We start from the raw sequence: 26,783 nt of genomic DNA, 5'->3' as shown, positions 1-26,783 counted from the left end.
ACATAGTCGCGTGGCAGACAAACCAACGATGATGAGTTGGGATTTTGAGTAAATCTGTCGATGCGCAAAATCAAATTTATTATTCTCCTTCTAGGAGCTTCTTGCTTTATAATCTAGCTAAAATGTGTTAGTTCGATCGAAGAAGTACTGCTTATGTTGCTTATGAAAAAAATAATGATAAAATTTTTAGATTATTTCAAGAGACAAACCGTCTCGTCCATGTGGAGTTAGAGGTTACTAATCAGACCATTGATAACCTCACCAGCAAAGTAACCATTCTTTGAATCTCACCCAAGTTCTTTCGGGGTCCTTGGTCAACTTTATAGGAGACTTCAGACACAACCGGCATATCCAAGAGATATTCCAAGACTTGAAGAGAATTGATAGACTTGTGCTTTACATAAAGCTGGACTGTGCTGTATCAAAGGTCTTTGAGATTTGAAGATGTACTTGTGCACCTACTCACTATTCATATGCGATAAATCAATCCTGGAGAACAATGGAGAATCATTTTTTTTCTTTCGGTCAGCTCTGCAAATCGATAGCGCTGATTGCCATAATTGGGCGTTTCGGGCCGCACTAAAAAGTCGCATACTAGCATCCACACTTATCCCATGTAATGAATTCACATTTATTAGACGACCGTTTAAGTATACATTTTTTGTGGAATAGATATTTTGATTCAACTATTATTTTATTGTCAATGACATATCGACGTAAAGCTGCTCAACAGATAGAATTTTTCTATTGGATTCGTCCAAAATTGCCTCGTACACAACCACCAGGCGACCGCTTTGCTGGCCGGGGTGGAATAAATAAAACAAAAACAAACATATAACATTACGCGGTAACTGCGACTGGAATGAAGGAAGGCCCAAGGGGCCACTTTTTGTAGCTTCAAGAGACAAACAAAACAAAAGAGTAGCTGAAATGCCTTGCGCGGCGCTACAGCGGAAGTAACAACAGTTAACCAGTTACAACAGTGAACACATTCAGTTTGCATCTACAGCAAATCTTGCGGACAGAAGAGAGACACGGGAACATGCTCCGTACGGAAACCGGATAGAGATTACGTCCGAAAGTTAAACGCCTTGTTATTTTGTTTTCTGATTCGCACGATATGCCATTGCGATGGATATAATTTTGCTTGACGAACTGCGTTCCCAACACCGAAGCACCCAACTAACTGACACACACACACACGCTGTTTTTCAGCGGGCGGGAGCTCTAATTGGCCACGGCAGCAATCTGCGGACAGTTCGGTATCTGGCAGTTCAGCTCTCGAGCGCAGTTTGCCGCCGTAGCGCTGGTGCGTGCCTCGAAGCGATCAAACAACAATGGCTTTCGGCAGAAGGTGCACTCCTCCGGGCAGTGTTTGCCGCCCAGCGGCATCTTAAGATCCTGCCATACCACCTTCATGTCGCGCACCATCTCGTCCATCATGGCGGGCGTATGGTGAGGCGTCGGAGCCAGCCGAAGCTTCTCCTCACCACGCGCCACCGTCGGATAGTTGATGGCTTGCACGTAATGTCCGAAGCGTTGGATCATCTGATCCGACACCTCCGTACACTGGCGCGGGTTACCAATCTTCACCGGGATGATATGGCTGGGCGTATGCTCCACCGGGAATCCTTCCTCCTGCAGCCGTGTCCGCAGATAGCAAACGTTCTCCTGGTGACGGGCGCGCAGCTGACGGCCCTCCTCCGATGCCAGAATGTCCACCGCTCTCAGTGCACCGCACAGGACGGTGGGCGGTAACGAGGTGGTAAAAATGAACCCAGCCGCGTACGACCGGATCATGTCCACCAGCAGCGAAGTTCCGGCAATGTATCCACCCACATTACCAAACGCTTTTCCGAGCGTGCCGGAAATAATGTCCATATTGTGCAGCTGACCCTCGCGCTCTCCTATCCCGGCACCATGCTCACCGTACAAGCCGACCGCATGGACCTCGTCCACGAACGTGAGCGCACCATACTCGTGCGCAATTTCGCACAGCTCCTCCAGTGGGCAGACGGCACCCGTCATCGAGTGCACCGTTTCGAAGGCGACAATTTTCGGCAGCGACCGGTCGACGCGCTGCAACATTTCGCGCAGATGCGCCGGATCGTTATGCCGGAAGATGTGCTTCGGTACTCCACTGTTCCGGATGCCTTGAATCATCGAGGCGTGGTTCCCGGCATCGGAGAAAATGTGACAACCGGGCAGTGCCTTCGCCAACGTGAACAGCGTCGAATCGTTCGCCACAAAGCAGGAGGTGAACAGTAGCGCACTCTCCTTTTGATGCAACGCGGCCAAACGACGCTCCAGGTTCTCGTGGTTCATCGAGTTACCCGAGATGTTACGGGTACCGCCCGCACCCGTACCGTACGTTTCAAGCGCTTCCGCGACGGCCTGTTTCACCTCCGGATGGCACGACATGCCCAGATAGTCGTTCGAACACCATACCGTAATCGGTCGTTCGCCCCAGGAGTACTCGAGCGCTCGCGGGAACTGCCCTTCGGCCGCCAAACGGTTCACCTTTTTGAACACCCGGTACGAATGGTCCTGCTTCTTGCGCAAGATCTGCTCGTGGAAGAAGTCCTCGTACTGGAACGTGCGCTCCGTCGGTACCTCCACACTTTCTGCACCGAGCTCCTTAACATGCGGAGATGCCGTGCTCAAGAAGGGACACTTTTTCGTACCGACCTGCTTGTTGGCCACCGTTTCCGGCTGCAGTGATTTGGGTTGCTGCAGCGAGCTTAAATTGCGCCGTGCCTCGGCCGAGGTTTCCTTCTTGGTAACAGCCTCTTGTGTTCCAGCGGCAGCTCCAGTACCGACAGCACCTCCGGTACCGGCCTGGGAACCCTGCAGCGACGAGATGGTACGCTGCACCACCGGACACTGGGCACCGTACGCCTTCAGCAGGGCCGGAGCATAGTTGCGCACGTAGTTCGTGCTGAGACGGGTCAGGAACGGGCAAGGCATCTTCTTAATGCTGCTTACCGTGCGTGCAACGAACTGGGCGGTGGATAGATTGAAGAGCTGCAAACAGAAGATGAAGAAAAACGAAAACGGTGAAATAAAATACATTACATTTCAATGCGAAAGTCAATTCAATTCTGAATGACCTTTTGAGTCGAACAGTTGACGTCAAAGGGAAAGGTATAGCCACAGCAGTGTCTGTTATTCTTGGCCATCTTACCAATTTCAAACTTTTCGGAAAACGGGTCGGGTCGCACAATTTGCCAAACAAAACATTCGAATTGCAAATTCTTCAGTGTCCATCAGACGCACACTGGAGAGAAAAGCGTAAGACCCTACCTCCTCGGCTTGCGTCATCTACCAGTGCAAGCAGCTTCGTGCATGCGCCACAAATGGCAAATCTTACACGAGCGGTCAAGGTCAGCCAATTCTAAGTCACGCAGCAAAAAACTAAGCTATTTACTTCGCAAACAAGCTACCTGTTGAAAATCGAACATTGGTATGATTAGCCGCGTTCAAAATTCGACCACGTTGATACTGTTTTCCAGCGCCACACAAATCAACCGTCCACTTACTGCACTACTGTGTGCAGAACAGCCACATGACTTAGTGTACGGGGGTATTTCTGCTACTCAATAGCGAAATCAATAGTGAGGCCAATTCTTTATTCATGCTCCGTCTGAACTTAAGCCAACAGTACAGGCAGTTCCCGAGATATGCGGATTCGGAGATACGCGTTTTTTGGAAAATTGACAGCTGAGCAGCTTTATAGCACACAATCTAAGAACAAATCTATGTTTCCCGGGTTATAGAGGTCCGCTATAATTGTTATTTGTTATTTGTTAAATTTCAAATTTTCCTAAAAATACGAGTTACGCGAATTTCTCTGGCACGCATTATTCGCGTAACCCGGGAAAAGACTGTACTTGAAGAAGTCAAAAACATCGATCTTCTTTAAAGTCTCTGTAGCTTGTTATCTTAAACTTATGTAAAATAGCATAACAAACCTGCATCATGTTGAAGCGTTCGAGTGAAACTATTCCTTATTTCAATGATGGGTCTTGCGAGACGATCACAGACTATTTACAAACAGTGAAATGTAGGATTTCCACTACAGGAAAACAACATTTATGCGCCCCTTCTTTGAGTAGCAAATATCACTTGCACCAATCGTACGAATTGCCACCAGTTCATCCGCTCAAGACCGCTTCTGGAGGGCTTACAACTTTCCAAACCTGCAGCGCTACACAACCAATCCAACAAAATGAGAAAATCCACTGCCAGAATACCACCAACACCACCGGCACGGCGGAACCACACCAGGTCACTCCGAGGGCCTAACTTCGGGGCCTTCACGCAGTGAGAGAGTGAACCGAGCTAAGAGTGGGAGACAACTCACACACACACACACATGCGATCAGCGAGACGATCAACTTTAGCACTCCCAGCGGCTGTTAGGTCGGCCACTTAAGCTCTACTACATAGATCCACGATCCGCACCAGATCGGCAACTGTAGACCAGCGTGCTAGGTGGCAATCGTTTTATATACTGCCAACAGCTATCGTCCCTCTGCAAAAAAAACACCCGAAGCTCCAGATTGCAGCACTCCCGCCGTGCTAGTCCCCGCTTAATGTTCTCCTTAATCTGCTCTGGCACCGGCGATTATGCTGTTGCAAACGGTGCAACAAACAGATTACGCCACGCCGCTGCCAGAGATGTGGATGCACCGGCGTATTTAGAAAAACCTCACCTCCGGAATCATCACCACCCACAGATAATGCTCACGACAAGACGACCGAACGATGCTCGCGTAGAACAGCGACTCGGACAGCAAGTGAAGTTTGTGTAAAAAGCAACAGACTACTGACCAGGGAAACCCTATCCAGCTTTGGAATTGCACCATTTGGAAGTGTCGCCTGCCAACCGCAAGGTCATAGGACGGACAGAAGGAGTTCATCGATAGACCGATGATGAATTTTAATAACCTTATTTCTTTGGACGCATCGACCAATTAATGCGAATGGCAAATAAGAATTGTAAAGCGATTCCGTGTCTGTAAGTAATTTCTTATCGGGTCGCTCCATCCGGACTCCATCAACGCTCGCCTTGCCAACGCGTGTTTGTATCGACGTTAGGTTCGATGATGGATGCTATATTTTGTTCGTTACTATTTGGCACAAAGTTAAGGAAGCACGCCGACTCTATAAAATAACGTTGGCTGAGGAAATAACACCTGCACTAAGACCCAGTACGAACAACAGCTGGAACAAAAAAAAACACAAACGATTGATATTGCTGGCACGCAATGGTTGCCTTATCGTTGGAACAAATTTAGTTTGCCAGCGACAATAACATCGCTTGTGTATTTTGCTGGATAGAAACGAAGGTTGGTTTTTAAATAAACACTTTCATAGTCGGGCTGTATTGATTGGCTGTTCTCTGAGGATGTTGGCTCTGAGGAGGATGTGTGTGAGTGAGCAAACAACAGAATATAAATTGCTTTATGAGATACAACAAAGTATCGCATTTTCCTGTGTGTATCAGAGACATTTAACAATTATTCAAAAGTCTGCATTCTGCGCTAAACAATGATTACCGAAACGATAAACTATTGTAAACTTAAAACTGGAACAGGAATACAAACAGACAACACTAGGAAGGAAGGTTTGACCTTCTTAGGGACGAGTTCAAATCAAAGGAGTGGGAAAAATGGTTGAACCATCTAAAGCAGGATATAAAGGCATATAAAGACATATAGAGGAGAGGAGGTTAGAAGCATAGGAAGGAAGCAGTAACAAGCCCAAAATATTGAAGGCGAGTTCCATAAGGTGGCAAGCGCATAACACCATCTGGCACACCCCTCAACTGTAGACGGGCTCCAAACACAACTGGCATACTCAAGTAAAGGATGAACCAGACTGCAGTATGGTATGGTTTTAAAACAACTTAACGCTTTGTATTTTTAGGTCAACACTCTAGGAAAAAAGTTGTTCAGGAATTACAAACTTTATTCATCACAGAAGTCGTAGAATTGCGAACATCTTCAATGGAATCACTCTGCTCATAAATGACATTGTCCTCTGGCACTGTCGTCCATGGCATTGGAGATGTCATTACTTGAAAAATTGTCAGCGGGGATAGAAAAAATGGTCTATTCCATAATGAGATGCCTAAACATGGTGCAACTGAGCATTTTACTGAACTGTACACCTCGTGGCGAACACAACCCCGCTGCAAGTCCTGTTAAATCGTTAAAGAAAATGAGTCAACACCAATGTTTGAATCTTCTACTAGCATCATTTCGACAGTGGCGCCATCTGTTTTGCCTTTCGGTGAATCACTCGTACAGACTCGCCTGCATTGTAATGTGTTTGTCTTCGCAAATCGTAGTGTCAGCCATCGATAACAGTTTACAGCCCATTCCGAAATGGAGTACAAATGGAATGGCGAGTTGTAAGTTATAAAATGAAACGGAATGCAAAGTACACACCGCAAAAACTGCACAGTCATCACAATGGCCTGTAAGGCACAGACTTTGTCAAGTCATCGACAGTTCGCGGGGTATTCATACACACTTGAAACGTGACATTTCATTAAACGAATTGGTGTTGTCTTTTTATCTTCAGAAGGTCTTCCATTGGAAGAAGGGGGTACTAGGAATGGAAAGTACATTTTCAACTGTTTGTAGCAATAGAGGAAAATCCTACGCAACATTAACTGATTAGTCGAAACGAACGACGATCGGGACGCGTTGATGGTTGGCATATATTTTATGACTCGAATTTGTCTTTTTTAAAACTGCAAAAAAAACCTTCTTATCACTAATGTGGTTCGTCTCTTTCGAATTGCACTGACAAGCAGGAATACAAAGAAATCGTTATTACTTTTTGCCGCTGAAAAGAAGACTTAAGTTTTCTTGCTCACAGACGTATGCAAAAAGCGATAACTTGGCAACGAAGTATTAAGACACGTTGCGGTTCATGCAAATACTGGATTCCAGGCCCACAAAAATAAAACAAGGAAGTAAGACCTTTTAAGTTTACCACGGTCCATCCATAACAGCTTCGGTTCGTTGCATCAATGGACACCATTTCTTGCAAAATACCCAGCTGATTATCGTATTTGGGACTTTGGGGTGAGTCTACAAGAAGTCAGCAAAGGTTACTTGTACGATAGGCGGTTAAGCGCTTACCACTCTGCTACCTCAACTTAAAACAACTTAATGCTGCCATTGTTTGAACTGTTTCGGCAAAATGCTGGCCCTACCAAGCGATAGGCGGATAATCGAAGCGCTTATCGAGCTTTCGGGCTAATTGACGGGGTTTACCTTTCACACACGATTCTTCACAACATGATCAACCATTAATCCTTAACCGAGGCGCATTACATCACTGCTAAAGTATGCTATATACCTATCGGACAACGAACTGAATCCCACTTGTTTTGATTTAAGTTTCCCTGTACTTACTGTCGACTCTGGAAGGGATTATTATGTCCTTGTGGGATTCTACGCGTACAGAACTTAATAACTCCGTGCTATTAATCAAAACATAAAATCTACTACTGCCGCTACGCACAGCCACAAACGCACACTTGAACGTGTAAATGCTTGGAGGCTGAAGCTTTCTGTTTTGTCAACCTACTTTTTCGTCGAGTCTGTTCAAACACCACTTGTTGCTATGGAGATCGTACACGTGCTGGCGAAAAGAAATCTTGTCAGCAGCGAAACTTCCGTAGATGGTGACTGTTCACTTCACACTGCCCGTAACTGCTTGACCAGCGGTCAGTGGTGACTGTCGCAAATCCCCTTCCACTCAGAAGCTGGTCGCGCTGGTTGTGGTGGTGCTAGGGTTAATTCAACTGTCTACGCGTGTCTGTTCGCGGATTGGGGTGGAACGAATCGCGTTGTGGCGAGAGCCTTTTTTTGTTGCTGTACTACAATCTTTATCGTTTGGCACGTTGATAAAGGACTGAGCAGTTCATTAAAAACGGTAGCGCCAGATGTCATGTACTGGCGCGCTGATATGCTTTTAGGGAATTATTTCTTATTTAAGTCGCACATATTCTATAGAGTGATGTTACACTTTGGGCAAAATACCACACAACAAACAATTTAACCTTTGCTCGCCAAACCACTCTCTCCTCTTCGGGTACGGTTTATGTCTAGTCACCGTATGTGCAAAAACTTCCCCATCATGGCAGTCCCAGTCATCACTGTAATCGTCTGTTGCGATATTTTATCACACTGACGAAGTGTTAACGTGTATGGGTGGAAAATAATATATATCTATATATAACCATGAAACTTTCCATTTTTTATTTTATATGACCAGATTTTCCGGTCACGCTGAAATGTGTGTAAGATTGCGGACTCTATCGACGGGCCGCTAATCGTGACTCGCCGCAAACCGCACGCAACCACTTGTGACATAGATTACATCAGTCGTTTTTTTTTCAGCAACTCGTTTATGCACTGATATCTTTTTTACGACAGTAGGCTCTAAAAAGGAGAGTTGATCATTAGTTAGCTAAGAAATCAATCATTCATAATCCTACGCACGAAATGCGGAAAAATTCAGGATCAACCATTGGAATGTAATGCCTTTACACAAAAATAATAAAACCTTTCATTAATCATCAAACAAACACAAACCGTAATCTGAAAGGGGTACGTACAATTCAAGGCCAGTTAATCTATCAACCCAGCAAGGAACTGGTTCAAACTGGATAGCAACAGAGTGGCATCAAAGTAAATTGAGCCCCGAAGGACAGACGACTGGTCGCGGAGGTCAGCGAGACTATAATAAACAGTTGAGACTCACCTCACACTCCCCATACATGAAGACAGCATTTGCTCTTAGTAGCATAACTTCTTCGGCGACTGGTCTTCAAAACGGCGTGACGATTGCAGTTGGTTTTAGTCGAACGATATTGGGCACCTTCATCGAACCATTCGAGAGTGCAAGAATCTAAATTTACAACACGCTTCAGTTGGCTTTTGTTCAAACAAAACATTATGCAATGCAACGGGGTACATTCATGGGGTTAACCATCGTGTGCAGCATCTTATATCACATTCGTATTCTAGAAAGGCGTATTTCATGTAAAGGTGTAATTGCTTCAATTATTCCTCAGCAATTGCTTTCATGTAGGCAATCGAAAGGTTTGCTAAAGATCAGCAGCCAATGTGCATATTGTATGTATCCACCCATTGCATAATTGCACAACATAACTGGAACGACTCGGGCACATTTCCTTCGCGATTAATTGTTCGCCTTTTGCACCAGCGCAGCTAAAGCAATACAGCATAGAAAAATCCTTCCATTTGCATCACTTACCTTAACAACTCTTGCTAAATAGACTTGCTATCACTGGTGGCCAATTGTTTGCAGCTGCAGCTTTAAATTTTTGGGCAGTAACGACGAAAACACGTTCGATTTCACCAGCGAATCGCGGAGCAAATTTTCTAGACAACAAAATTTGCCATCACTTTGACAACACGTTTGGGTTGATTATCCTTTAGTTTATGCTGTCGAGTCAAAATGCGTTCAAAACAATTATGCCCAAATAACATTTTATGGCGGATAGCATTTTGTGCGAATTATTTTTTCATTTTCATTTTTCAGTTTTATATGCTTTTTTAGATATATCCCCAAGCTCCAAACGTCACACGAAAGGGCGCCCGAAAATGCTCCCGCAGGGCGCCCGAAATTGGTACCTTCGGGCGCCCGAATAACGATGGCTAAGGCAGGTTTTGACATTTGCAGTAGCCAAAAAATTGGCAACGCTGCCAAAAACAAAATTTTTGGTTCCATCCTGCCCCTCTCCCACCATTCCCTACCAGTTCTTTTTTCTTCTATGCATCCCCCAATCATTTTACTGTCTATATTTAGAATCGAACTCGTATTGTATGTGTTTGAATCTCTAATGTGTTATGTATTTGTCTTTTACGTCTGTGTTTAATTGGGGGCTAATATAGGGCTATAAAAGCACCCATGATGGAGTCAAGCGAAATATGCACTGCGGTGTATGTCTTCGTCATGAATTTGCGCTAGATGCACCAAATTGATGGTGCAGTAAAATGTCGGTATGTATTTTGGTTTTGTTGAAGCCTCAGCCTTAGAGAAAAGTGTTTCGTGAATTGAATGGAGGTATAAATAGTCTCTATTTTACATGCATTTTCGGACACTGATTCCAGTGGAACAGCATCATCAGTACCGTCATCAAACCGTCATGAGTTTGTCTCGTCTTGTTTTCATGTGATCGTAGCGTAAACTATTGTAAATACATTAGAAGAGCAGATATTATGTAGCAAGAACTCTGCTTAAAACCATACGTGCGATTATATTATCTCTTTTATGACGCAGAATATCACATGCACATTCAGAGATCGGTATCTCTGAAGAAAATTGTAACCCGTTTTAACCACTGCAAGATGGCACTGGAGCTATTGTGCGATGTAACAGGGTCATTTACGTTGTTAAGGATCTCTTCGGGCACAGGATGAACCTGAAGCATGGTAAAAAAAGCACATTCATACGACATAAATTTCTTTCATTTCCTTTGGTTCTGCCGGCAGCATGATCATGACGGTGGTACCGGTTGCACGAACATGACGGTGATAAATGTGCGAATAACGCTTTTTTCGCTATGGTAGCAGATGCAGAAGACTCCTCATTGTTATTTTCTGCATGGAAACAAATGTATTTCACACAATTGCTGAAAAAATTGGTTCGCTTCTGCAGCGGCTTCTCTCATGTTGTTTACGTGAGCTTCTTCTTCTTCTTCTTGATGACGGCGTGACACCCAATATGCTGCCCAAGGTACCAACATCAACAATAGCAATGCCCCCGAAGGTGGGCTAAAACTTGCAAAATGTTGAAAAATCGTCTGAATGTTAATAAAACGTGTTTGTAAAATTAGTTAAAATCTTCTTAAAGTCATATCAGATAAAATTGCTGACCATAATGCAGTAAAATGCCTTAAAAACACGTGCACTCTTCGACTGTGTACCGTAAATCGACAATGTTAGCCCGTCCGGCTGTCTTTTGCATGCTGGGTCTTTCTCTTTTTCGTTCATTTTTTTTAATTTCCAACGGTTGTATGTAAGTTTCGTCGCGGTGCAAGATTGCAGGAAAATAATTATCATTGCACTCGGGTTGATTTTAGAATTTTGTAATCTCAATTTGAACGAAAAATTTATACAAAAAACAACCTGATCAACGCATCTGCAACGCGGGAAATGGTATTTTCATTTTCCTTGACTATTGTTTTACTCGAAATTCCTAGAGGAACAATAGATTGTCCAACCTGTTATGTCGTCACACTTTGTTTGTCAAACATTTATCAATTGTCAAAAGTCCTAGCGCTTGAGTTTCTGAGATGTACTCACCTGGTCTCCTACGTATTGTCTCGCGCTTCGGACACCTTTGAACAAGCTTTTCATAACGGCCATCTGGAACTGTAGGCTCAGGCCGAGACGCACACAATTTACCCGCGCACGCATCGCATCGTAAAGTATCCGGAGAACGACGACGATGGCCGCAAACACTAACTTTAACACCGTAGCCCTTAAACAGACAGCATGCGCCGGAAACGCTAATCGCATCGCCACTAAAAGTTCTCATAGTTCGCAAAATTGTTCCGACGAAATGGTGGAAAAGGGCACCAAGCGCAAAGCGGACATGAGTCTAGCCAAGCAGGAAATCGGTGCCAAACGATTCGCGCTTGGTAATCTAACCAATGCCGAAACGACAGGTACGTCTTCGACGATTGGGGCTGTTCTGAAAAGTAAGGTGACCAACTTTCTTAGCAAACCTCTGTTGTCTAATAAAGCTGCAGCTGCAGAACATGTCGCCAAACCAACATGGAAGGTACGTAACTCGTTTTACAAGAAGAGGAACTTAGTTCCGACGATGATGAAGTTATGCGGTATCTAACTAAATCCAAATTCCCAGCCAAACGAGCAACATTTCAAGAAAAACAAAGTGCCGAAGATCAATGGCGTCCCCAGGATCATGACACGCGCTGCCATGCGAAAACAGCAAGCTGTGAACATAAATCAGGACATTCTACAGGATAAGCCAATTGCAATAATCAAGGACAAGGAGAATGTACCATCGTCGTCGGAGATCTTCGAAGCGAACGGTGCGGGTGTTGTGGGTAAGTAATAATTTCCGATTCGCAATAGCAAAAGAAGCAATATTACAATAATGCGCTTTCCTGCTCAGCTGTTTCACACGCAAACCGTAAAGCGCACGAATTGCTGGCCAAATCAAAGACATTAGGGACTGTGGTAGATAATAGAGCGTCTTGGAAAAATGTTCTACGAACGCGATCGACAGTAGTTGTGGTTGAAGCAGAAAGCACCACACAAGAACCCGTAAATGGTGAGCAGCAAAAGACCCAAACAGTGAGCACTGCTTTACCGAAACGCTCCGAACTGAAGCCTAAAAGGGGTCGGCCTTCGAGTGAGTTCGAAGCGAGTGACAACTCACTGTACGTGACGGCAGTTGAAAATTTGGAAGAAGCCACCGGCCAGTTAGAGCTGGCTGGTTTAGAAACGGATTGCGTAGAACCGCGTGGCCAGGTTGCACAAACCAAGAAACCACAAGCAACTAACAACGGTCCGCCTGCCCGGCCCGACGTGAAGCTGAAACGTGGTCGTGGTTCGAATGAATTCGAAGACAATTCTTTGTATGTAACGGCAGTAGATCATTTGGATGTGGTTGGTACATCAACCATGGCCAAGGGCAAAGCAGAACGCTCCGTGGTTGCTACTGCCGGTCCCGCATCGACGGTTGCAGCAACAGCCGCTTCTCTGGCAGTTCACGATAAGAAAACGAAAGCCCGCGCCGCAGAGGAAGAAAATGGAGCATGGAAAATGTCGATCACAGAAAACGTCGCTCTTACGCGTGCCGCAACGACTGAAATCGGTGTACCGCGCAAACAACCTCCGGTTGGCATTGAGGACTATGATTTATGCTACTGGAACGATATCTATCAAGTGTCGGAATATGCACAGGACATCTTTGATTACCTGCAAGAACGAGAGCCAGCCTACGACATTCCGGACTACATGGGAAGGCAGAAACACTTGACGAAGCGCATGCGAGCTCTGCTGGTCGACTGGATGATTGAGATACAAGAAACATTCGAGCTAAATCACGAAACGCTGTACCTGGCCGTTAAAATTTTAGACACCTACCTATCGCGTGTTACGATCAGCCACGAAGTGTTGCAGCTCGTCGGTATTGCGAGTATGCTCATAGCGTCCAAATACGACGAACGTTTGCCCCCAACGGTCGATGATTTTGTGTACTTTTGCGACGGTGCTTATGATCGTGCGGATCTACTTAAGATGGAACGTACCGTTTTCCGTACGATCGAATATGATCTCGGCTATCCGCTGTCATACCGTTTTCTGCGCCGATACGCCCGTGTCAACCGTATCCCGATGATGACGCTTACTTTGGCCCGCTACATACTTGAGACGGGTCTGATAGATTACAACACGGTAGTGGTGCGCGATTCTAAGCTCGCTTGCGCCGCACTCTTTATTGCTCGCCGTATGCTGGACCAGCCGGGATGGAACGAAACACTCGAATACTATTCATGTACGTACATCTGGAGACTTTGATGTTTCTTTGTATGAGGAGCTAAATCAGTTAAATAATATGAGCATATTTTATTTGCAGGCTACAAGGTGGACCAGTTTAAAGATGCCATAGTGCTACTGAACAATGGCATGAGCTCAAGGCAGTATCCCTTGGACACTGTGCGCAATAAATATTCGCACGAGCTCTTTTTCGAAGTCGCCAAGCGTCCCGTCATCACTAGCGTGGAGAAATTATTTGCCAACACTAACGTATTGTTTAAAGTACCTACCGCACCACTGATTGCTTCTAACGACAAGCCAGCAACAATTCCGATCTCTGCAGCCAAAGAAAATGTACCGATTTCTACCACCGGAACAATCAACAACGCTACATGCACCCTTAACAAATAAATAATTTTCGCATCGCACAGATATCTACTTTCAGACCCATTATAATACTGCCGGCGTGGTGCGTGTCTGATAGTGAAAAGCACATGAAGGTAACGTTAGTTCCTGCACTACGTTAAATGTAAGCAATTTCATGCGACTGACCAAGAACGAAACAGGTCAGCTTTGTTAGCGACCTGACAACAGATTGTTGGGTGGAGAAATTTAAAGTGTAACGAATAGCTATTGAAACAACCGTTTCGCTGTTTCATCGTGTGCCAATATATGGTAGCGTTTAGTAGCATTAAGTTCACAATAGTTCATTAAGTAGCATTTCCACCTAAATTTTTTTATCGTTAGTTGCTGATCACGTTCATTTTTTCCTGTTGTTTATTGCTTGTATTGATTTCCTGTAATTAATGGTTAAGATTCTACATGTGTTCTGCGGCAAAATTGCAAATGAGACTGATAGTTGAGCAAACACCACTTACACTGACAATTGCTCTCTCGTCATACCTCGAAAGTGGAAGCGGTTTTACTACTCATGATGTGCAACCGTGCGCTGAATGTATTATTGAATAAATGCGTTTTTAATCTTAAATTCCGCCTTAAAGCAAGGTATCAATAGATGTAGTTTAGTCACTTGTATTGAGAAATCATACGGTTGTTCTCCGGTTTTCAGTCATTAAGATCAATATATTGGTTCCGCAATCCGAATTTCTCCGCATACTAAACTGCGCCTTAGTAGGGGTTAGTTCCGTGGAAAGACCAGAAACCTTGGAATATTATGTAGTATTCCCAGATTTTTGTATTATTAGCAGGTAATTTTACAGGTGTCTATTTCTAAGACACATTGAACACGCTTTCCTTCTTCCACATCTCTGCGTATAGTAGAGTCCTGATGCTCTATACTCTGTCCACGCATTCCAACGACCCTGCGAAGACCATGGTGTGACCTGAACCGTTCCTTACTGATTCCATCCTCTATACTGGTTATTTCTCGCTGTAAAACGCATAACAAAAACGAAAGCACTTTCTATAAGCTTTATTTTTCATCTTAAGCCAATGTGCTAATGAACTTTACAAAACAAATGCAAAAAACGACCTTCATTTGGCGCCCTTAATTCTGAAGAAAGATAACATCATCCGCAATGATGCTGGTGGTACCCCGTTGCTTTCCTTCCTGATCGGTAATTTCGCCATATGTGATCTTCCCGGTAACCATCGTGCGCTGTCCTTTCTTCAGGTACGACATTACCGCATCACGTAGACCCGGCTTGAACACTACCACCCGATGCCAATCCGTTTTCTGCATCCAATCACCCGAATCGTATCTGCCAAGGTGTAATATGTTAGTAAAGTGTGCATTATGGACATAGTTCTATCGGCTACAGCCTTTGCTCAATTATTACTTATAGTTGGAGTGTGTCGCCACGGAAAACATTACCACCGGGTGTGCATCATTTCCTCGACGCTGTGGATCCGCACCAACGCGACCTAGCAGCGTGACGGTGTTTACGGCTACAGGAATTGTAAAAAATATAAATAATCAGTCTATTTGCGCGCTTTATTTATATTTATCCCATAAATCAACGCATTCAAAGACAGTCGTGCCAAAATGTGCAAAGCTTCACTTACTTTTCTCTATTCGGGTGGGATCTGTGCAGTAGGTGCGATGCATTCCACATCGTGCAAGCAACTTGCTAATCTGATACAGCTGTGGCAGAAGTTCATGAAATCGTTAAAATAGTTAAGTAGTTCCATATGAATAGGGTCGGCATTACTTACGTTGGAGGAGATCATTTTGGAAGTTAGATCGGTTGTGTTGCGGTAACACTGTAAACAAATTAGCTGTCAAAAATGCCGGCAACTACGACGCGATCGAAATTAACCCTTGATACGCTGACATTCTTACCGGGTACACAACGACCAAATGCATCGATAACAATTTATTTAAAAAATGTCCTTCCAATGTAAAACTTTCTACGACCACATTTATTTCACCTAGTTCTGATTTCCATTTCATAAATTATATCCTGGTCCACAAATAAAGCATTCACTCAAAAGGTGTTCGAGAAGAAGATATACCGGGTAACCTGAAGTAGCTACACGACGAGCTCTAGGAAATTGTAAGCGATATATGAATGTGATGTGAAAGTTGCTACCAAAAAGGACTAGAATGAATAAATGCCATACACAAGCTCCACCATTAGCGAGTTTAGCCACTCGTGTACATACGTATTTATTATAAGCCCTAAATTCTTATCTTGATATACACCATCTCTTCGAGTTCGACGTTACATCTTTCTAAAGCAAAGAATTTAGCAGTTTTTTCTTCGAGCCCATCTTAGTATCCGAAGTTTTCTTCTTCTTCGTGTTGGCATTCACTTCCCCATCTTCTGAATCTAGTGACCGTTTAGAGGACTGAAACGAAGCGAGAAAAACAAATTAATAAGCAAGATTAGAAAAACTAACACTATTTACCTTCTCAACAGCTGGACTCAGCGTAGCGAACACAAAATTCCGTGCCTTCGCAGTTAACATCGTACTAGTGCTGCCTTCGGTTTCCGGAATAAGGCTCGCCAGTTTTTTAAGCGTTTCTTCATCACGAGAGAGAAACGATGCCTTATGGCCCTGTTGATGGAATTAAAACAAAGTTGTATAGCAAACTACCTATGATGAAGGAAGCGATCGCGTATCGATTGCACCAGTACCTGCAGGATGGTGGAATTGGAGATTAAGAAAGGATTATCTTCTTTTACCGCCATGGTTGATGGGTTGTTGCTTTTCCGAACAATTGTGATTTTCTTCTTTCCACCCGGTGTACTACCCGCCTGAAGGTTTTCCTGCTCATCGGAGACACCTGTTACATCCGCAGGATTCAATAGCGTGGTTGCTGTCAAATCAACCGAATTGAGATCGATGTGTTTCTCCTTCAGCAACAAATTTCTTTCATGCCGCATCTTTCGCCAGTTTTGTTCCGTGTCATCGTCACTTCCGTTGGCCTCGGGGTCTTCATCTTGTGCAGTGGTTTTATCGTAATCCAGGTTAAACGTTTTCTCCACATTTTTCCATCGAAACTGTCTCACCCGTCCGACACCAGCGTTTTCTTCGTCCTCGATGAAAATCTCCTTCAAATGTTCCAGCTCACGATCGTCCTGATCCAGCATTCGACGATTGTGTATTTTCTCCAACTCTTCCTGTAACTGCTGTTGATCGTACTGCTCCTCATCGCCCATCTCCACATCGTACCGATCTAGACCCTTTTCGTCCTCATCTGCGCTGCCCCATTCCGATTCGGATAGTTCCGCTTCGTTCTCGACAAATTTAGCAGTTATCAGTTCCTTTTCCTTCTTGGTCAGCCTAACTTCTACTTCGTTCTCTTCCGAATCGTAATCGACGTAACGCTCACCTTCCTCCTCTACCTCATCATCTTGATCGGACTGTTGACCGTCAGCTTCAACACGCTCGTCGTCGTCAGCTGCTTTCACTTGTTCATCGGCCATCTCATCTTCATCGTCGGATATGCTTAAATGTTTTCTTTTGTGTTTGATTTTGGCCTTGGGTTCAGTTTCCGGGCGTTCTGATTCATCATCAGTTGAATCAAGCCGCAGGCGACCCCCAATACAAACATCACTATCATCTAGCACAGAATCTTGCTGTTCGTAACGATTCGTCGAAAAATGCTCAGTATATCTTGTCGGCTGAATTACACCTTGATCCGCTTGTGTTTCAAATCGTCCAGAACAGAGATCCATTAGTTGCGATTCCCTGAACGGTTGCTGATCCTGTGTGTAAAGCGGTTCGACATTTGGTTGACTCAAGTCAACACCAGTGGGATCAGCGTCTTGTGAAACCGGAGGATGATTTTGTGTGGGCAGTTGTGTCGCAAACTGTCCCGAACAGAGTGCCAACAAATTCTGCTCTTCATCGTTTTCGCCTTGATTCGCTTGATCAGCATTATCTTTCCAAAACATTGAAAGGTTCTCTTCGTTTTGCTCGCTGTTATTCCTTATTCCGGTGGTAACATTATGATCTATACAAAAAAGAAAAAAGGAAACCAAAAATTCTTGAAAGAACCACCACATATCTAAACAGAACTCCATTTCGTGAAATTAACATACCATCGGAAGATGAAGGCTGCGTCTCTATGCGGATGGACTGACCTTCACCATTCGTGGGCTGAATATCATCGTCCGAATCTTCAAATGCCTTAATAATTCTTCCCGTTTTTTTCCCACCGTCGCCAAATTCCTGCTCTTCCTCATCTTCTTCTTCTTCCTCTTCGTCCTCCGAACTATCCGAATCCGGTCTTTCTGCATCAGATATTTCCTCATCTAACGCTTGATCATCCAATAATTGATTTTGCTGTCCAGCAGCATTAGACATTGCTTCATCATCTGAATCTGCCAATTTCTCTTGTTCATCTTCCAGCAATTCCTCATCTTCTTCGTCCGTACCGTCACCCTGCTCAGTCTTGTCAAGTTCCCTTTTCTTGGCAAACTCAGCCTCTCGCTTCCGTATCATCTCTCTACGATTATGGTCTATCTTTTCTTTCAACACTTGTTTCAGTTTCAAAAATGCCGCACCAGGTATGGGTTCCTTATGTACCAGCGGGCGCTCCTCCTTAGCGAACAGTGGCACAGTGTCTAACGTTACGCAACCATTTTCAGTACTCAAGATGCTGATGGTTTTAGTTGCCGATGGCGAAGGATTTCGTACGCTTCCGCTACACTTTGCTAATCGCTGAAATAGAATATCAACCCCGGACGGTGCTTTAGGCTGTATCGTACCGCTGTCGAGATCAATCAACATGTCCGTACTCCCACTTAGTTTCGGACATGGAGAGAGCTTTATGTTAGCCAATAGGGCCGCCTTTTTAGCAGATATCGCCGCATTTGGCACATTTGGCAAAAACGCGTCATAATCAATCTCAACACGATCGGTTTCCGACGCTGATAGTTGTTTTCCTGCTTCATCTGTTGCAAAAGACACCATCAAGTGCTCCATATTATCAGACGTTCGATTTACGATATCATCTATAGGATCGATTTGTTCTTCGCTTAATGCCGTTGGTGTTTCTTCTTTAGAATCTATCTGTTTTTCGCTCGGTGTCTTGACGGTATCAATTCCGGGAGGAATATTGCCAGACGAGCTTTGATCGTCCATCGATTCAACGGTACAAGCTTCCCCATGAGATTGGTCCATTTCCTTCTGAACTTTCGTATCAGATAATTCCGCTTGAACATTATCCTGCTGACCTTCGGGGTTCTCTTTAGTTGCATAATCGATTTCAGGTTCGGTTCCAGATGATTCGCTTTCAGATTTGAAAAAATGTTGCGATTCTAGCTCCCGCTCCTGAAGTTTCCTAGCAAATGCTTCCAACTGTTCCGTGGTCATCCTTATCGATATATTAGATGACGCAGCACTCCCAGTACAATCGCGTAATGGGTCAGGCTTACAAATTGTTTTCCTAGCACGAAATTCCTCAAATGAAAACACCTTCGTACGATGGTACGGTACATCGATGTACTTTTCTCGAGCCATCCGCTGTGATTCACTTTGAATAATTTGCCTATCTTCCATCGCTTGTTTATTTGTCATCTACAATTGAATAATGCTTTGGAATGCTGTAATTAACATGCTAAAAAACAAACGTCTCTTTCTTACCTTTCGAACTGGTGTTCGAACGGAGCCTTCGTTCGTATCGTCCTCGGAAGAAGCTGGTTCAGCTTCAATTATTCCAGAATTTGTCTCAACAGGCGCTTCCTCTTCGTCATCATCGAAAAACAAATTAAGCTACAAAGGGAAAGAAAATTAATAGATAGGGTTTGAAATAGCATTTCCGAACGGTATGATAACAGCACGTAACATACGCTGGCAAGTATATCCCGAGCAGATCGAACTTCACTGGGCAATTCTACAGCTTTTGTGCCTGTTTTGCGCTTTCGTTCGAGTTTCTCTTTTACAGGAGATGTAGCATCACCAGAACCCTCATCATCTGACTCCGAAAGTGTTCCCATTTCATTGGATGACGCTTTGGGCTTTCGTTTGATCTGTTTTTTAACTTTCTTTTTCGGTTTACTCTCTTTTTGTCCTTCTGAATCAGAATCGAGCAAAGCTTTCAAGCGATCCAAATGTGCCGCATTTGCATTTATTGCATGTTCGTTGTTTTTGATTTCCGTTGTAATTTCATCCCCGTCCGATTCACTGTCGATAATGTTTGAATATTTCGATTTACGAATTTTTGCGCAACTGTTTTGCAAATCTGGCTCGTCTGATGAATCTTCATGTGTTTCTCTCACTACTGCATCTTCCCTGAAATTTTGTACAACTTCGGCTCCCTGATTTACGGATTCTTCACCGTGTATGTTTTCGGAAACTGATGTACTCTCGTTCAGTTGGTTATCTTCTTCCGAATCGGAATCGCAACGGAGAGTGTCTGTTGCATGTAGTTCTGAATCGGAATCCATTTTGTGCAAAAATACTCTGCAAACTATAAACTTTTTTGTGCTCAAACAATGCTATTTCTTAAATAATCGGCCACTATGAAAACACCACAAAGCACAACTCTATTGTTTACAAAAATCTGTTTTCCCGCCTTTGTAGACGAAAATGTCAGCCCGTACAGAACTGTCAACTTCGCGGGCTACCGCAATCAATTTTTTCCATTCCCAGTCCGCAGAAGTTTTTTTTATCCATTTCTGCACCTGTGTCGGAAAATAGAGCGATATTTTAGGTTGACCAAAATGCTTGCAAACGAAGTAAAAAATGCTTGCCTTCGTAGGAAAACACATATTTTTGAAGCCAAAGGACGGCTATCTTTCCAAAATATTTTCCATTGTTCTACTAAAACCGATCTAAAATCAAATCCGACAAACCAAACCACTTTGGCAGTCAAACAACATGCCAAAACTGCACTCATGACACCTTGTCTGCTTGGGACTGTACGTACAAACGTCAGTGACGGTAAACAAAAGGTTTTCCAGAAATCGTAAATGTGGTCCTTCTGTAGTTAACACAATAAGCCGCGGCTCCATTTGCATTTAACCGTTGAGTTAATTCATGTAAAACGGTCGTTAGTTTGGTAGTAAAGAATAAGTAACGTACAGCAAAAATGGCATACGAACTGCTCTGGGATGCTTCTTATGAATATTTAGAAAAACACGCTGCCTTCGTAAATTCGCTCACTAATTTAATGCTAACGAGAGTAAGTACAATGCAATGCGACGGAAACACATGTTACCCCATATTACCCCACACACATTACAAATATGACAATGTGCTTATTCTTTCAAACAGGCAAAGAATCTTCGCTCTCACCTTTTTGGCAAGGAATTGATAAAGAGCCCCACATTTTTAGCGGACTTTAAACTAGCGCATGATGAGCTGCAAAACATGACCAAAACGCTCCAATTGGTAGTGAACGATTGGAAAAGCTTGTTCGCGGAAGTATCTTCAAGTTGGAGCATACAAACAGTCCCGCAATCGATTGCGTCCAACGCTGAGTTAACCTTTGATTACATCAGGCCAATGCTCGACTGTGAGTATTGCTACAACGAAATATCAGGGGCTACGTTATGTTTAACTTTTTTCCTTCTTCCAGATAAAGCGAATGCGAAAGTTCAGCTCATTGTCACTTATATACCGGTTGCAACGGAAGGTATTTTTTATGCGATGGACGAATCGCGGAAAAACGACTTCAGCGCCAATTTAATGCCCATTCAAACAACGCCCAAAACTCTGCTCGATAAATCACCGCCGCCCGGAACGGTGTTTATTGTTTTACTGGACAATCTGTGGACGCGTGCAGTTTGCAACGTATTCACGAATGGCACAATGCCCCTAGCAATCTATCTGCTGGATTTGGGTGAAATATTGCCGTATGAACATCATGTCCCAAAAGCTGTGCTTCCTGCCGTATTGAGCAGCGTACCGGCGTACGCGATGAAATGTTCCATCGTTCCAAAAACGGCCTCGTTTCCATTTAAACTGTACGATACCGTAAGCTGTACCGTGGTGAGAGTGGAAAATGATATGCTAATATTAGAACATAATGAGGAAAAGCAAGAATACTCAATTACCCGGGACACTTCTAAAGAAACAGAATCGATTTCCAAAGAAATGTCCATACAGACAGAAGGGGAACAGGTAGATGATGTTCCCCAAAATACATCAAACGCAGTAACATTGACACCTGATGAACAGACGGAAATTCCAAAAGAAGCAATGTTGAAACAGCAACACGTCCACAGTACTACAAACACAACGATACTAACTAATAAGGAAGAAAACAAAGCATGCTCGATTTCCAAAGAAATATTCACAGAGCCAGAAGGGGAACAGCTAGATAATATTGCTCAAAATACAACAAACGCAGTGAAAATGGCACCTGATGAACAGACGGAAATTCCAAAAGAAGCAATGTTCAAACAGCAACACGTCCACAGTACTACAACTAATAAGGAAGAAAAGAAAGCATGCTCGATTTCCAAAGAAATATTCATAGAGCCAGAGGGGGAACAGTTAGATAATATTGCTCAAAATACAACAAACGCAGTGAAAATGGCACCTGTTGAACAGACGGAAATTCCAAAAGAAGCAATGTTGAAACAGCAACACGTCCACAGTACTACAAACACAACGATACTAACTAATAAGGAAGAAAACAAAGCATGCTCGGTTTCCAAAGAATTATTCACAGAGCCAGAAGGGGAACAGTTAGATAATATTGCTCAAAGTACAACAAACGCAGTGAAATTGACACCTAGTGAACAGAAAGAGGAAAACTCTATCCCCAGGGAATCTTTCCAAAAAGCAGAACAACAAGCTGATGCATCCCAGAATTTTACGAATCCGATGAAATTGGCACCTAGCGAGGAAAGGCAAGAATATGCCATCACCAGAGAAACATTCACAGAAGAAGAATTGGAACAGCTAGATAATATATCGCAAAGTACAACAAATGCCATGAAAGCTGTGCTCGGGTACGTGCCAAAGGATGACGAAAGGCTCTGCAAGCATTACGACCCCAAGACGAAAGGTTGTTTCAAAGGAAGCAACTGTCGATTACGACATGAACCGAAAGATCCGAACGGTTGGACGCTCGACAAAGACACGGTGTCAGTCTCCGTTCCAGCGCAGATGGAAATGCCACTGCCCAACACCTACGTTACACTCCACACGACATGTATTATCGATGTGGACACGTTCTATGCGCACGTCATCGGAGACATTTCGGACTACTCCAACTATGAACAACTAATGTCGGAAATGAACGATCCAGCAGTGGTGGCCAATTATAAACCACTTAAACTAATGCCTGGTAAGTGTGGAGTGTTTTGGTCCACAGTTTAACCGATACAATCTAACGATTTCGTTATCCATTTTGAATTTGTGCAGCGCTTGGTGAGTTAGTAATTGCCAAGTACGAAGATCTTTGGTACCGGGCGACAGTTTGTGACGCGTTCGATCGTGCAGTCAGTGTATTTTATGTCGACTACGGCAATACGGCGATGGTTGGGTCAAACGAAGTGCGCCGTTGGGAGGATCGCTTTAAATATATCCCATTCCAGGCCGTGTGTTGCCGTATCTCCAATATACAGCGCATCAAACCGTGTCATTTGGAAGCTATCCAGCGGCTGCATTGCTGCATTCTAGACAAACAGCTAAGGGCCATGATAATGTAAGTGCGTAGTTGCACGAGAATCGCTTTTTCTTTAATTCCTTCTTCTCTCTTTACAGTGATAATAAACATCCATGGGAAGTTATACTATACGATAAAGATAATGTTGACATCGGCGAATTACTGATAAAAGCCAGTTTAGCGCTTCCGAGAAAACCATGCAAATTTGACCAACATTCTTACATCCCCGGTTAGGTAACGAATTATCGTGTGCCACTGTGAACAATATGAACTTATTTTCCATTAATTCTGACCTTTACTTTTAAGATTGAATTTGAATTCGTGTATTTCGTTATTTTTTCCTGACACAAATATACCGTGATATATAAGCAAAAGCGATAAGGTTGACCTTATATAATAGCGTACTGTTCGTACAATAGTTCCCTGATCTTGTAATAGTCCTCCGAAATGCAGCCCTCGATCGTAACCCGACCGGTGTCGACTCGACGGAGCGCGATCGTACCATTGCTGCACCACAGCACGCCGCCAGAAAATTCGGACGCAATGTTGCTTTTCATCAGGATCTGCTTGAAATCGATCAGTTTCAGCTCGTTGATAAACACCGGATTGTGTGGTGGTAGATCGTCTTGCGACAGTGGCTCTAACGTTAGTATTTGCTTATCGATCTTGTCGTCTATCGTGTCGACATCGTCCACATCCATCTGGGTATCGCCGACTGCACCACCACCTACGTTCGAGCCCGCTCCCGAACTCGCGGGATTAGCCGAGAGTGTCCCGCCGTTATTAACGGGCGCCCCGGTAGCATCTTTCTCCGCGACCGTATCGATCCGCTTGTTACGAATGACTATTTGCGCATCTACCCAAACCACTTCGGCATCTTTGCCCTTCTGGAACTCTAGCTGCGATACGAGCGCTTCCGTCAAACGCACCTGGTAGATGTGAGTTTCCGTGGTTGCATCGATGATCTCACCACGGTTCGGGGTGAATACGCGGGCGCCTATATTTTGCTGGCAATGCTCCGCAATGTGTGTCGTGTTGGTTGGCGATCCACGCACCACCACAACCCGCCGGGGACGTAGCTGGGAAAGAATTTTTAGCAACGATTCTCCATCGGAGCGTCCTTCAAAATCGATAAACTGCACCTGAGCGTTCACCTCGATTGGCTTGCGCGCTTGAACGCACTTGGTCGGTTTGTCCAGTATCGTCACTTCTTCGTCCTTTTCCTTCTTTATGTCCTCTGCCTTGATTCCAGCATTCTCCTTATTGTCATCGGTGCCGTTCGTTTCCGGACCTAGGTCCACCATACGATAGTCATCCGATTGTATAATTTCTCCATACTCATCGAACTTGATCTTCTCCTCGTGGAACGGAAACATGGCGTAACTCTTCTTGCTCGATTTAAAAAAGCCCGTATGCGAACGACCTTCCGGACGCACGACTATATCGTGCTTCCCGGTGATGATGTTCATCTCCAGCTCATCGTCCGAATCGGAACTGCTTTCGTCCAGATCGCGTTTTTTGATCGATCGACTGAGCTTTTCGCCTTCCGTTCGCATGTATTCCTCCAGCTCGGCCCCTTCGAGCTCTACCCGACGTCGTACGTCCATCTCGATCTTGCGCCCATTGCCTCCATTGTCGATCAGGTCTCGAGCCAACGTACCCGGAGACGAACGGCTGGTAATGATGATGCTATTGCTTGCATTCGGTGCCCACTGTATGAAGAGCTCTCGCGAAAAGCCACTCTCCATATCAGGCGAACTGGCCAGCACCACCTTCGGACTGGGTACCTTTGCCAGATCGGCCATCGTGTGGCAGAGTCGCAGGTGTTTGAAGGTGAACGGGTTGTTACGTGCTCCTTCGAAACTTTTCATCAGCTTGTCGCTCATCCATTCGATTTGACTTTTTGCGAATTCTACCACGTTATAGCTTTGGTTGTTCAACAGCGCTAGCGAGTAAGCCATTAGGCCCGATTCCTTGTTTTTCCACAGCTGATCTAGCATGTGGGCCAGCTCCAGTACTCGTCCGGCCGTATCAACCGTCACAAGAACGTTACCATTGTTCCGGAGCGTTTGCAGAATGTTCGTCATAAACTTCTCATCTCGTGCACGCCGCCTTGCTTGCTGGTACCGGGCGTTATACGCGTCCGTAATAAGGAGCGATGGTCGTTGCAGCTTTTCCAACTCGCAACCATTGAGGTGACGTTCCTTTTTATGATTAAAATCGGTGGCATACACTATGTCCTCTTCGCCGACCTTTACAATCTTCCAAATTGTGCCACCTATCAGATGGCCAGCCGGCAAGGGAGTGATCGTGATGCCGTATCCCTTACCCTTCATTGCTACACTTTGATTGTACTTTAGTTGTACTATTTTATCGAATGCTGCGTCCACATCGTCTAACGAAAATAGGTCGAAATCGTGCATATTATAGTGGGACATAAACATGTCGTACATGAACATTTGTCCCATCTTGTATACCGGAATCGTTGCATAGATCGGACAATTCAGGCCAAGCTTTCCGACCAGGTACGGTAGTGCCCCGAGATGACTACCATCCGGATAGGACAGCAATACTGCATCGATCGTGTGTACATATCTGGAAATTGTGGTAAATAGAAAAACGCACACTGCATCATCGCCGCGGTTCTGTTTTTCAACCAATCGGTGCAACTTACTTTTTAATTTCCTTAATAAAACCCTGGTCAAACTTTTCGTCCCATCCGCAATCGAGCAAGATTCGCACATCGTCAACCTGCAGGATGTAGCACGGTGGCGATTCATCCATCGCCCCAGATATAGCGTGCATCTTGATGATGGAAGTCATGATGTGGAGCAACTTTTCAAGCAACACATGAGATGGGGAATTAGGTACTTATCTGATTTTCCTCTATTTGCCGGCGAACTCCCCGCAAAAGAAGGAAGTGTTTACGAACGCGCGCGGACTTTTGTTTGTGGTGTTTTGGGGCTTGGTTGTCTAAATGCTACGTCAAATTGCAGGGCTGGTTGGCATCGTAAATGCTTTGCGTTTTATGAACAAACTTAGGTAAAAGATGTGCGGGTAAAAGATTCTTGTAGTCCCGTATTTCCGTCCGATCGAAGTGTCCGATCACGGTCAGATCACGGCTGAAGTTGGTGTGAAAATTAAGAAAATGTTAACTCTACGCATGTTCTTCGCTCCTGTTACTTTTT

General features: G+C 44.4%; 6 protein-coding genes across 12 annotated transcripts; 2 read left to right on the top strand and 4 right to left on the bottom strand.

Annotated features, from left to right (window-relative positions):
* Positions 1–607: 607 nt before the first annotated feature.
* On the bottom strand, positions 608–9,430 carry LOC128301642 (5-aminolevulinate synthase, erythroid-specific, mitochondrial). Of its 4 annotated transcripts, none has more exons than XM_053038235.1 (2): positions 9,304–9,430; positions 608–3,024 (listed from the first exon to the last, which is right to left on the bottom strand). In XM_053038235.1, the coding sequence occupies exon 2, from the start codon at positions 2,965–2,967 to the stop codon at positions 1,228–1,230; it is 1,740 nt and encodes a 579-aa protein (XP_052894195.1). In that variant the 5' UTR covers positions 2,968–3,024; positions 9,304–9,430; the 3' UTR covers positions 608–1,227. The 4 variants fall into 4 exon arrangements, with proteins under 4 accessions (XP_052894195.1, XP_052894210.1, XP_052894202.1 ...); XM_053038250.1 differs by lacking the exon at positions 9,304–9,430 and adding an exon at positions 7,609–7,694; XM_053038242.1 differs by lacking the exon at positions 9,304–9,430 and adding an exon at positions 7,434–7,572.
* A 1,995-nt stretch (positions 9,431–11,425) lies between these two features.
* LOC128310751 (G2/mitotic-specific cyclin-B3) lies at positions 11,426–14,530 on the top strand. 2 transcript variants are annotated; one of them, XM_053047466.1, is made up of 5 exons: positions 11,426–11,722; positions 11,801–11,838; positions 11,923–12,127; positions 12,196–13,581; positions 13,663–14,530. In XM_053047466.1, exons 1-5 carry the CDS (start codon positions 11,503–11,505, stop codon positions 13,971–13,973), a joined length of 2,160 nt encoding a protein of 719 aa, XP_052903426.1. In that variant the 5' UTR covers positions 11,426–11,502; the 3' UTR covers positions 13,974–14,530. The 2 variants fall into 2 exon arrangements, with proteins under 2 accessions (XP_052903426.1, XP_052903425.1); XM_053047465.1 differs by having other exon boundaries at positions 11,426–11,838.
* Positions 14,531–14,985: 455 nt separating this feature from the next.
* LOC128297953 (single-stranded DNA-binding protein, mitochondrial) lies at positions 14,986–15,774 on the bottom strand. Its single transcript, XM_053033673.1, has 4 exons — positions 15,738–15,774; positions 15,588–15,666; positions 15,362–15,470; positions 14,986–15,283 (listed from the first exon to the last, which is right to left on the bottom strand). Exons 1-4 carry the CDS (start codon positions 15,750–15,752, stop codon positions 15,070–15,072), a joined length of 417 nt encoding a protein of 138 aa, XP_052889633.1. The 5' UTR covers positions 15,753–15,774; the 3' UTR covers positions 14,986–15,069.
* Positions 15,775–16,087: 313 nt separating this feature from the next.
* Positions 16,088–20,488, bottom strand: LOC128310608 (claspin-like). Its single transcript, XM_053047293.1, has 6 exons — positions 19,826–20,488; positions 19,620–19,748; positions 18,074–19,553; positions 16,664–17,985; positions 16,434–16,583; positions 16,088–16,373 (listed from the first exon to the last, which is right to left on the bottom strand). The coding sequence occupies exons 1-6, from the start codon at positions 20,420–20,422 to the stop codon at positions 16,257–16,259; spliced, it is 3,795 nt and encodes a 1,264-aa protein (XP_052903253.1). The 5' UTR covers positions 20,423–20,488; the 3' UTR covers positions 16,088–16,256.
* A 473-nt stretch (positions 20,489–20,961) lies between these two features.
* Positions 20,962–23,968, top strand: LOC128305200 (tudor domain-containing protein 7B). Of its 2 annotated transcripts, XM_053042549.1 has the most exons (6): positions 20,962–21,159; positions 21,252–21,492; positions 21,556–22,015; positions 22,826–23,274; positions 23,352–23,634; positions 23,694–23,968. In XM_053042549.1, the coding sequence occupies exons 1-6, from the start codon at positions 21,067–21,069 to the stop codon at positions 23,827–23,829; spliced, it is 1,662 nt and encodes a 553-aa protein (XP_052898509.1). In that variant the 5' UTR covers positions 20,962–21,066; the 3' UTR covers positions 23,830–23,968. The 2 variants fall into 2 exon arrangements, with proteins under 2 accessions (XP_052898509.1, XP_052898502.1); XM_053042542.1 differs by having other exon boundaries at positions 21,556–23,274.
* On the bottom strand, positions 23,895–26,498 carry LOC128305213 (probable cleavage and polyadenylation specificity factor subunit 2). 2 transcript variants are annotated; one of them, XM_053042572.1, is made up of 3 exons: positions 26,270–26,498; positions 24,390–26,190; positions 23,895–24,260 (listed from the first exon to the last, which is right to left on the bottom strand). In XM_053042572.1, exons 1-3 carry the CDS (start codon positions 26,416–26,418, stop codon positions 23,985–23,987), a joined length of 2,226 nt encoding a protein of 741 aa, XP_052898532.1. In that variant the 5' UTR covers positions 26,419–26,498; the 3' UTR covers positions 23,895–23,984. The 2 variants fall into 2 exon arrangements, with proteins under 2 accessions (XP_052898532.1, XP_052898523.1); XM_053042563.1 differs by having other exon boundaries at positions 23,895–26,190.
* Positions 26,499–26,783: the final 285 nt, after the last annotated feature.

Source organism: Anopheles moucheti, chromosome 2 (assembly GCF_943734755.1).
Source record: "Anopheles moucheti chromosome 2, idAnoMoucSN_F20_07, whole genome shotgun sequence".
NCBI classification, from domain to species: Eukaryota; Metazoa; Arthropoda; class Insecta; order Diptera; family Culicidae; genus Anopheles; species Anopheles moucheti.
This window is presented reverse-complemented; position numbering and strand designations above follow the sequence as displayed.